The 12,093-nt window shown below is 38.6% G+C and overlaps 1 protein-coding gene across 1 annotated transcript in view; it reads right to left on the bottom strand.

Moving 5' to 3' along the window:
• Nucleotides 1-12,093, bottom strand: part of PRKAR2A (protein kinase cAMP-dependent type II regulatory subunit alpha) — a 96,664-nt gene that overhangs the window by 42,330 nt on the left and 42,241 nt on the right. The window contains exon 2 of the mRNA XM_011233354.3: nt 2,169-2,204. Coding sequence (XP_011231656.2) covers nt 2,169-2,204 — 36 coding nt within the window. The remainder of the gene's footprint in view (nt 1-2,168; nt 2,205-12,093) is intronic.

Genomic DNA, 12,093 nt, shown 5'->3' on the forward strand with positions numbered 1-12,093 from the left:
GATAGAAAAGGGATTCCTAGTCTCACTACATATTAGGTCATGTGACAATTTAAAATCAAGAAACCTTCCCAGAATGAGGGGATATGAAAGAATGATGTGATACATATAGCTCACATAGCAATTTTGAAACACATTAACATCCCCACTGTACAGTCAAATAAACTCTAGATGTATCCGAAAAGTCAAACATTTTAATTATAAGGAAACATCCAGAAAATATACTTATCAGCTTTATAAAAAAAAGGGGGACTGTCTCAGCTTAAGAGCAAATTATTAAAAAAAAGAATATATGTATGTATATATATATATATATATATATATATTCAATAAATATTTAGTGAAAGCTTGCTATGCACCACAGTGTTCACGGAACCAGTCACATATTAAAATTTTTGAGTCAATAAAAAAAATAGCAAAATTCAACTAAGTAGCACAATGAACCAGGAAAATTTTGCATTAAAAATTTCAAAAGGTGGGGTACTTGGGTGGCTCCGTCAGTTGAACATCTGACTCTTGGTTTCAGCTCAGGTCCTGATCTCAGGGTCGTGAGATCAAGCCCTCCATCTGGCTCCATACTCAGCAGAGTCTGCTTGGGATTCTCTCCCTTCTCCCTCTCCCTCTGTCCCTCCCCCTGCTCATGTTCTCTCTCTCTCTCTCTCTCTCTCTCTCTCTCTCTCAAATAAATAAATCTTTTTTAAAAATTTCAAAAGTTTAAAAATCATGATAGAAATTTACTTAAACTTATTAAAGAAATAATCTGGATCATAATAGAGAAAAATATTACCAAATTAGTCCCATATAGGAAAATAAAAATAGATTTTTCATATTTGGAAAATATTCATTTTTGTTAGTAATCAAAGGAGTACCAAATAAAACAATCTGAAGTACTATTTTACATCTAAATTAAAGTAGTAGGCACCATCTATGTCAGTGAGATGGTGGTGGAAGAGAAGCCTCTGTAGGGTGTCTTTCTCCCTGCAGCCTATTGTGTAGACTGACTCTGGAAAGCAATACACAGGAAAAAATGCAGGCAATGCTCAGTCTCTGACCAGAGAATGCTACCCAGCACCATAATTGAGGGAATAGTTTTAATGGGTCAACAATGTATGCAAGTAGTTAACACAGCATATTTTAGAATACCAGAAATAATAATAATATGAAAAGTAGTTTTTATGAATAGCCATTTTTCCAAGAAGACATCCAGATGGCTAACAGACAAATGAAAAGATGCTCAGCATCACTCATCATCAGGGAAATGCAAATCAAAACCACCTCACACCTGTCAGAATGGCTACAATCAATAACACAAGAAACAGCAGGTGCTGGCGAGGATGCAGAGAAAGAGGAACCCTTTTGCACTGTTGGTGCGAATGCAGACTGGTGCAGCCACTCTGGAAAACAGTATGGAAGTTCTTAAAAAAGTTAAAAATAGAACTACCCTATGACCCAGCAATCACACTACTAGGTATTTATCCAAAAAAATACAAGAATACTAATTCAAAGCGATACATACACTCTGATATTTATAGCAGTATTATCTACAATAACCAAATCATGGAAAAAGCCCAAGTGTCCATCGACTAATGAATGGATAAAGAAAATATGGGGGGTGTGTTTAATGGAATATTAGTCATAAAAAAGAACGAAATCTTGACATTTGTAATTATATGGATGGAGCTAGAGAATATAATGCTAAGTGAAATAAGTCAGTCAGAGAAAGACAAATACCACATGATTTCACTCATATGTGGGATTTAAGAAACAAATGAGCAAAGGGGGGAAAAGAGAGAGGCAAACCAAGAAACAGACTCTTAACTACGGAGAAGACAATGGTTACAAGAAGGGAGGTGGGTGGGGGAATGGGTTAAACAAGTGATGGGGATTAAGGAGTATACTTGTGATGAGCATTGGGTGATGTATGGAAGCGTTGAAAAAAAGGTAGCTTTTAGAAGCCATAATTATGAACATGAAAAAATTTTAATGACATTGAGACAAATATGTACATATATTCTCAGAACTCAAAATGAAACAGAATTACAGGTAAGTTTTATAATGTTCTATAATGCTACTAACTTACCTTTTTATTTAAAAGATCAGTTTATTTTTATTTAAAATAATTCCATCTTAAAACAGCATTTTAGCAGTATGTTATGAAAGAGAATACATACCTGATACTCGTCGATCAAATCTGCCAGGAATTGGAACTGTAAAACAAAGAAGAAGCAACATTTAGTCATCATTATGTCACATGACCCCATTTTTAACAACAGAACTAAAAGCACCTTAATACCAAATGTTGGAGCAATTCATACTCTTGTATAATCAACCACAGATAGTAGTTAAACATGATCACATGAGGCAATATAAGGAAGAACTTACGTCTTTGAAAACAAGTTCTTTATAACTTTAACGTACTGAAGGTGGCAATTTTATTTCTGTTTACATTCATGTTCCACCTAATTTGTATCATATCAAATAAATACTAAATAAATAAATAATAAATAAAATAAATAATAAATATATAATATAATAAATAAATACTAAATTTATTGATAATGTTATGATATTAAATAGTTAATTTTCTTCTTTAATATTTTTCAAAGATAATCCCAAGACCTGCTGGATAGCAGCATTTAAATTTCATTTTAAAATACTTTAATGAGCATTACACTAAAATGAAAAAGAAATTAACCATTAAGTTATATTCTCCTTCAGTACATCCACACTCAGTGTATTAATCAGAAAAATGTCTTTAGGTTGAAAAAAATCACATACATTTTCCCTTTGCTAATCTCTTCTACTTTTCACCTATCATTCCTTATGTTTGACGACTATCTAAATTCTCATTACTAAACTATATCATGAATACAATGTTTTTTTAAAGATTTTATTTATTTTTTTAAGTAAACTCCACCCAATGTGGGTTTTGAACTCATGACTCTAAAATCAAGAGTCACGTGCTCCACCGACTGAACCAGCCAGGCACCCCAAGTGGGTTTTGACCTTCAGAGCTTAATCTGATTATATTTATTTAAAAAAATATGTAAAATATGCCTTCTCACCCACCATAAAAAGATAAACTTGAAGATTAGTGAAAAACAAACTGAAGATGGCTCAGAGAACCAAACTCAACTAATGTGAGGCCTCTGAAATAAAAACAGACCCAGGATGGAGACAAATGCTCATTCACCATAACAAGACTAGAATTATCTTTTTTCACAGCATGGGGTAAAAGTCATGTTAGCAACAAAGAGGCAAAAATTCAAAAGAGAACTCCAGCCATTATTGACAGAATAGTCCCTTCCTACTTCCTCAATGAAACCGTGGCTCTGCCAAAAAAAAAACCCCAAAACAAAAAAACAAAACCAAAAAACTATGGATCTGTCAAAATTAATCCACCCACCAGCAAACGAAGACGACAAATGCAGTCAACAAATACAGGTAGGGTGCCTAGTAAATGGCATGCACTGTAGTACAGAATTTGGAAGACACTGGTAAATAAAACAAAGACTCCTAGTTTAAGAAGCTTGCATTCTAGCTTGAGGGATGTAGGAGTTTCCTTTGATTACTTAAAACACATGTTGCTGTCACTCAGGTAGACAGATGAAATGTATACCAACTTACACCCACAACCCAGGCCTCATGAAATTTCCATAATAAAAATCCCACTAAACATTAGTATACAACTTAAAACTTTTAAAACATACAATGAAACAATTTAGCATGGGTGCTATCAGGGAATATCTCAAACAAAGGGTTAGATACTAAGATTAAGAACTATTATAAAATGAGATCAGAATGTTTGAAATAAAGACATAAAAACAGGAATCAAAACCATAAATAAAGGAATAAGATACAACCAAAACAAAGCAAAACAGGAAGACTTTTAAAAAAATTTGGAACTTCTAAGAAAAAAATAACACATTGAAATTTTAAAAACTATGATGCAAGGTACCCTGTCTGGGTATATAAAATCTAAAAATGCTGAAAAAAATCACTGTAAAACATCATTACCAACAACTTACTACAATTATATTGACTCAAATGTATAGATGCAAATCAAAGGGAAATTACAAAGTATCTTGAGATGAATGAAAACAAAAACACAATATACCAAAACTTATGGGATGTACGGAAAGTAGTGCTAGATAGGGAAGTTTATAGCTATAAATGTCTAGATTTTTTTTTTTTTATTCGACAGAGATAGAGACAGCCAGCGAGAGAGGGAACACAAGCAGGGGGAGGGGGAGAGGAAGAAGCCAGGCTCATAGCGGAGGAGCCTGATGTGGGGCTCGATCCCATAATGCCGGGATCACTCCCTGAGCCGAAGGCAGACGCTTAACCGCTGTGCCACCCAGGCGCCCCTAAGTGTCTAGATTTAAAAAGAAAAAAAAAGTCTCAAATTAATAAGCTAATTGTACACTTTAAGGAAGTAGAAAAAAAAGGACAAACTAAATCCTAAAGCAGAAGAAATAAGGAAATTCAGAGTGGAGAGAAATTATAAAATAGAGCATAGAAAAAAATCAGTGAAACGAAAAGTTGGTTCTTTGAAAAGATCAAGAAAATCAGCAAACTGTTAGCTAGAATGACTAAGAAAAAAGAAGATTCAAATTACTAAAATTAAAGTGGGGACATTACAATGGAATACACAGAAATAAAAAGGATTATAAGAGAATACTATGAAAAACAGTATGTCAACAAATTGGATAACCTAGATGAAACATGAAATAGACAAATTCCTGGAAATACACAAACTTCTGAAACTTACTCAAGAAGAAAGAAAAATCTCAACAATTTATAACAAACAGAGGGATGAAACTGGTAATCGAAAATCTCCTAACAAAGAAAAGCCCAGGATCAGATGTTTTCATTGTAAATTCTACTAAACATTTAAAGAATTAACACCAATCTTTCCCATATTCATCCAAAAAACCAAAGGGAACACTTCCTAACTCATTTTATGAGGCCAGCATTACCCTGACACCAAAGCTAGACAAAGACACTCCAAGTAAAGAAAATATTCATTATGAATATAGACATAAAAATCCTCAAAAATATACTAGCACACAAAACCTGGCAACATATTAAAGTGATTATACCCCATGACCAAGTGGGATTTATCCAGGAGTCCAAGGGTGGTTCAAAATAAGAATATCAGGACACCCGGGTGGCTCAGTTGGTGAAGCGTCTGCCTTCGGCTCAGGTAATGATTCTGGGGTCCTGGGATCAAGTCCCGCATTGGGCTCCTTGCTCAGTGGGGAGCCTGTTTCTCCTTCTGCCTGCCACTCCCCCTGCTTGTGCGCACTCTCTCTCTCCCCCCACCCCAATAGATAAACAAACTAACAAACAAACAAATAAATAAATGCAAACTTAAAATCACTATTTTCATATATCATGCAAAAAAGACAAAATGTTTTTTTAAATTTCTGAAGCATTCTCTATTACTATGAAAGAGTTCAAACGTGTAAAAAAAGCTGACTTGCACTGGAAAACATAATCGAAAACAAGGGTCTTAAGGTCTTTAGCTTGAATGAATGAGAGGATGAACATGCCACCTGTTAAACTTGTGTGCAATTTAATTTTAAATTAGTACATGTCTTCTAAGGTGTTACGGGGCCAGAAGAAACAGCTGCTGTTAGAACAAGATACACTGACAAGGCATCCAGAGAATGCTATCTGCAATTACAGCAAAGAGACCACCTTATTCTTTTTTTTTTTTTAATTTTTTTTTAAAGATTTTATTTTTATTTATGTGACAGAGAGACAGCCAGCGAGAGAGGGAACACAGCAGGGGGAGTGGGAGAGGAAGAAGCAGGCTCCCAGCGGAGGAGCCTGATGTGGGGCTCGATCCCAGAACACCGGGATCACGCCCTGAGCCGAAGGCAGACGCTTAACGACTGCGCTACCCAGGCGCCCCTGTTTATAGAAAGCTCAAAACAGATCACATCAGACTTTATATGGATCAGACAAAATATTCAACTAGCATAGGTATAAGAAAATCTTCCAACAGAAAACACTGCCTCAAATGTTCTCCGATTTTCATTATAAACAAATACTGGTGGGATAAGAAGACTTAAAATGTAACCTGGTCTGAAAACATGTGCCTCAAAAACATTAATGCCATCTCAGTGGAAACTAAAATTCATGATTCCTGATGAAAGGAATTCCTACATGCTGATGTGCCCTGAAAATTATGGTTCTCTTGGAACAAGTAGGATATTTTATGTGGTGAATAACATTAAGATCATGCTGGAGAAATCAAAAACATTTCCAAAAGTCTCTCCCATTTTATTTTATTATTTTTTAAAGATTTACTTGTTTGATTGAGAGAGAGAGAGAGCAGAAGCAGGAGGGACAGAGGGAGAGAGAATCTGAAGCAGACTCCGTGNGTTTGAGAGAGAGAGAGAGAGCAGAAGCAGGAGGGACAGAGGGAGAGAGAATCTGAAGCAGACTCCGTGCTGAGTGCAGATCCCAACATGAGGCTTGATCTCACGACCCTGAGGTCAGGATCTGAGCTGAGACCAAAAGCCAGTGGCTCAACCAACTGCGCCACCCAGGCACCCCAAAAGTCTCTACTTTAAGTTCAAACATGTGATCAGTAAGATAGTAGAATCTTCATTATGAATGTAACAGGACATGGAGTAAAAACCTGGAGATCATAATCCAAGCATAACTAAGGCAAGGCAAAATTCAGGAAGACACAACATTCTACAACTGTTGGAAAGGCTAACAGGAGGCACACTGAACTTAAAGAGCTGAGCGGGTAGGATGTTAGCAGCATGGTTGGGCTGGGAGTTGAGTAAGCTTGTGATTTCAGGAAATGAAAGGGTTATGTATGGCATGAGCAATGTGAGACAAGAGCACAGAGATGAGGGTGAAGAGGTGAGCAAGGGCCATTTTGGAAGCTATCCTATGGCAGGGCAATATTCAGAAGTAATAAGCTGGTTATTTGCATGCATTTTCTTTCTCTTCCAGCTGGGGAGGAGCAGAAAGATATCATTCAACCTATAAATAAGGGTGCTGTCATAGATCCCAAAATCATAAAATGTCAGAGTTGTAAAGTATCTATGAAGTCATCCGGTCTGGCCATGACAAGTAAGGTTCATCTCATGTAGTACCTCTGTTTTGTTTTGTTTTTTTTTAAGATTTTATTTATTTATTTGACAGAGACAGAGACAGCCAGCGAGAGGGAACACAAGCAGGGGGAGTGGGAGAGGAAGAAGCAGGCCTCCAGCAGAGGAGCCTGATGTGGGGCTCGATCCTGGAACGCCAGGATCACGCCCTGAGCCCAAGGCAGACGCTTAACGACTGAGCCACCCAGGCGCCCCCCATCTCGTGTGGTAACTCTAATTGATGTCAGTGGTCCACCTGAATCATCACTGACTCTTTTCTTTCTTTTATTACTCACACAACAACTCCATCTGTTTTCCCTCCCACTTTATTTCTTACATCAGTCTACCTTTCTCCAACTCCACTGTTATCCTAGCCTGAAGTGCATCATTTCTTGCCTGATGACCCACAACAGCCTCCAAATGTGTCCACCAACTACCAGCCCTACTCCACAGGGTCGTGAAATCTATTCCCCACACAGTTATCAGAGCGATCTTAAAATTCTGGAAGACAATTTGGCAGTTTCTGTCAAAATTTTAAATGTGAACACCCTTTAACCAAGCAACAGTTAGGAATATATATATCACACAATCACCACAGTATTGTATATAATAGCTGGGAAAGGAAAGGAGAAAGGGAAAAGAAAATGGAAAAGAAAAGGAAAAGGAAAAGGAAAAGGAAAGGAAAGGAAAGGAAAGGAAAGGAAAGGAAAGGAAAGGAAAGGAAAGGAAAGGAAAGGAAAGGAAAATTGTCTAAAGAAGAAATGAAGGAAATGTTGGTTTGGCTAGACTACAAACCTCTAGGTAGCCATTAAAATGGATGCAACACACCAATGTGAACTGACAGGGAGATCTTCAAGATACACTGTTATGTGAAAAAAGTTGCACAGGCACAGTATGACATAATCCTGATTTTCTAACAATTTTGTCTTTAATCAAACTATTACATATCACAAATTTTAAAAAGCCAAATAGTACTATAAAACTATAACTAAGAAAACAATATCAGCAAAACACAGTCGTCCTTCAATCCATCTCTCTATTCCCAATTCCTGCTCCCCAGAGGCAACCACATCAATTCTTTCAGCTATTTCTCCTGAGATTTACTTCAAATTTCCAAATAACAATCACATTACTGATCCTCTTTCTCTTTTATTTTTTGACTTAAAAAAAAAAAGACTTATTTATTTATTTGACAGAGAGAGAGAGCGAGTACAAGCAGGGGAAGCTGCAGAGGGAGGAGAGGGAGAAGCAGGCTTCCCACTGAGCAGGGAGCCTGATTTGGGGCTCAATCCCAGGCCCCAGAATCATCATCTGACCCGAAGGCAGATACTCAACTGACTGAGCCACCCAGGTGCCCCTCTTTTGACTTTTAACTCTAAAAAAGGGTAGGAATAGGCTTGCAGAGTAGCAAGATAGGATAATCTGGCTTCCTGACAACTTCCTGAAGCTCCCTGTCCTACTGACCCCGGGCTGCTATGCTTCAGGCTTCATTTAAGGGCTATTATTTTAGATTTTCTGTCATTCACAAACCTAATCCTAAACAATACAGAAACCAAAGCAAATTTAGCCTATCAAGATGACAAAGAATGCTGGAAATTGTGGACATGGAATAAAATATCTAACACTTATGTGCCAGGATCTGGCCTAAATACTTTATGGGTATCAAGTCACTTAATTCTCACACAAACCTTATGAGGTAATACTTAATAGAAAAAGAATCGAAGACAAGGTTAAATAACTCACTCTACTAACAAAGGTGGAACCAGGTTTGGTGGCAGGCAGCCTTAGCTTCATAGCCCATGCTCTCAGCCAGCCACACAGGTAGCTGTAGATAGAGGTTAACATCAAGAACCACCCAGGGGGTGCTAGCAGGGTAACTGGGTAGCACTCACATCCATGCAACTTTGTGAAAGCACCTTCTTTCTTGAAATGTCTAAAATGTCTCTTTAAATGAAGTTAAAAGCCACCACTAGAAATTTGCATCTGGAGTCCTGATTGAATAATTTCTTAGAACTAGCTCAGTTTATCAAATATTAGTACTTTCACTAAGCAAAATCTGTTGAACCAGGTTCAAAATTGAGTAGTTTTCTAAGATCAGCATTAACAGTTCTTTTTAGGGGCGCCCAGGTGGCTCAGCTGGTTAAGTGTCTGCCTTCGGCTCAGGTCATGATCCCGGGGTCCTGGGATGGAGCCCCAAATCAGGCTCCCTGCTCAGCAGGGACTCTGTTTCTCCCTCTCCTCTGCCCCTCCCCCCACTCATGCTCTCTCTCTCTCGCCCGGATGTCCCTCTCAAATAAATAAAATCTTTTTTAAAAAGTTATTTTTTTTTAAAGATTTTATTTATTTATTCGACAGAGATAGAGACAGCCAGCGAGAAACAGAACATAAGCAGGGGGAGTGGGAGAGGAAGAGGCAGGCTCACAGCAGAAGAGCCTGATGTGGGGCTCGATCCCATAACGCCAGGATCACGCCCTGAGCCGAAGGCAGAAGCTTAACCGCTGTGCCACCCAGGCGCCCCTAAAAAGTTATTTTTAAAACTGTTTTTTTCCCTATTTTAAAATAAATTCATTTAAGTACAAAGAGTGAGTCAATATAAAGGAAAAGAGAAGTACAGGCCAAACAGGCAAAGGAGATTAAGAGGTACAGATTTCCAGTTATAAAATAAATAAGTCATGGGGATGAAAAGTACAGCATAGGGAATACAGTCAATAAAACTGTAATAATACTATATGGTGACTACACTTAGTGTGGTGAGCAATGAACAGTGTATAGAACTGTCCAATTACTATGGTGTACACTTGAAACTAATATAACATTGTGTGTCAATTATACTTTCTTTTTTAAAAAAGAAAAAAAAGAAAAAGAATCATACTTGGCCATAGCTTAAACTCTCAGGGGCGCTGAGTCTGCAATTGCTGGGGACAAAACGGAAAACATACCACTTTTCAAAAGTAACATCTTTTTCTTAAATTAATAGCTTTATTGTGATAGAATTCAGACACCATACCGTTCACCATCTAGAGTATGCAATTCAGGGGCGCCTGGGTGGCTCAGTCGGTTAAGTGTCTGCTTTTGGCTCAGGTCATGATCTCAGGATCCTGGGATCGGCCCCAACTTGTGTTGGGCTCCCTGCCCAGCAGGGAGTCTGCTTCTGCCTCTGCCTCTCTGCTCATGCTCTCTCTCTCTTTACCACTTTTGTGGTTGATTTCACCTTTCTTCTAGGGAGTAAAAATACAACACATTTAATGACCTAAATTAACAGAAGCCAACTCCAAAGGAAGCAGAGTCCAAAGCAGGAAAAGTTGGAACATCTTTATTTTCTTCACTGTGTGATCTTGAAAACTGTACATTCTTCAGAAGTTTCTAAATCAAAACAACACATCCAATTCACGTAAATTCTTTAATCTGAAATTGATTTGCCTTTCCCATGCAGTGGGGTGAGGAAAGATCTAAAAAGTATCAATGCTGACCACCTACAGAAACTAGGTAACATGAAAAAGATGGTAAGTCTTTTCATAGTGAGACTTTAACTTCATAAAAGATACAAAATTAACACGTTTCTAAGCTTTTAAGGTTAGCAAATTCAGAAATAAATTATCTTAATACCCCAGGCAATTTGTTTGGTAAAGCACGCAGAGCCATACACTAGATGATAAACAAACCTTTCTCCTCAGTGGAACTCAGTACCAATGCAGCTGGGCCATGGTCCTCACTCACCAAGAGGCTGACAGTTCACCATCATCACCCTCTGCCCCTTCCTCATTCTATCTGACTTCCCATACACCTGACATGGTTGACTAACTCTGCTTTCTTCGAATTGCCCTTTCTGTTGGCTTGGCCAAAATGTTGTTCATTTCTCCTCCTACCTTTCTGGTTTCACTGGCACTCTCTGTCACTGTTGCCCTTCTTGTTGAAAAGCTCCAGGCTTCCTTCTTGGGCCATCTTCTCTGTGCAACCTCTGTAGCAGTTTCCGTCTCCCACTCCTGCTGCTGCTGCTGCTACTACTCCAATACACACACGTATCAAAACCATTTCTATATTCCTACGTTGTTCCTGAGCTCCAAACTTCTATTTCTCATTGCCTCTGGAGGTTTACACTTGAATGACTGAGACCAAATCTGTACTAGGTCTCCCTGTCACCGTCACCATTAAAGCCTGTCTATACCTCCTCCCTCTGCCTCACCACATCACCCTTCCCCCACCCCCACACACATTCAACTGGGCACCAAGACTTGAGTCTGCTCTTGAAATTCTTGTCCACTCTCTATGCTTTCTCTAGCCTCAACTTTAAAAAAATACCCATGGGGTACCTGGGTGGCTCAGTTGGTTAAGCATCTGCCTTCAGCTCAGGTCATGATCCAGGAGTCCCAGGATCGAGCCCCACATCAGGCTCCATGCTCAGAGGGGTGTCTGCTTATACCTCTAACCCTTCCCCCACTTGTGCTCTTTCTCACTCTGTCAAATAAATAAATAAAATCTTCTTAAAAATTAAAAAATACCCCCAGTGGGGCGCCTGGGTGGCACAGCGGTTAAGCATCTGCCTTCGGCTCAGGGCGTGATCCCGGCGTTATGGGATCGAGCCCCACATCAGGCTCCTCCGCTATGAGCCTGCTTCTTCCTCTCCCACTCCCCCTGCTTGTGTTCCCTCTCTCGCTGGCTGTCTCTATCTCTGTCAAATAAATAAATAAAATCTTAAAAAAAAAAAATACCCCCAGAGAGCACACCAGTACCTTCCATTCAGCTCCAGACAATCTTCCAAATACAGACTACTAACTACATCATTCCCCCCAATGAATAAAATCTCTGATAACTTGCCATTGACTCTGAACAAGGTCCAAAGTATTTCTTTCAAGGACTTTTCACAATCTTTTATTTCCCCTCCCTAATCTTAACGCCTGCCACTTCCTGACTCACCAAGCTACAGATCTTGTACTCTGAGGTTTCTGTGCCTTTGTTTCTCCTTTAACCTGGCCTACAACAT

This window comes from Ailuropoda melanoleuca, chromosome 4, assembly GCF_002007445.2.
Source record: "Ailuropoda melanoleuca isolate Jingjing chromosome 4, ASM200744v2, whole genome shotgun sequence".
In the NCBI taxonomy this organism is placed as follows: domain Eukaryota; kingdom Metazoa; phylum Chordata; class Mammalia; order Carnivora; family Ursidae; genus Ailuropoda; species Ailuropoda melanoleuca.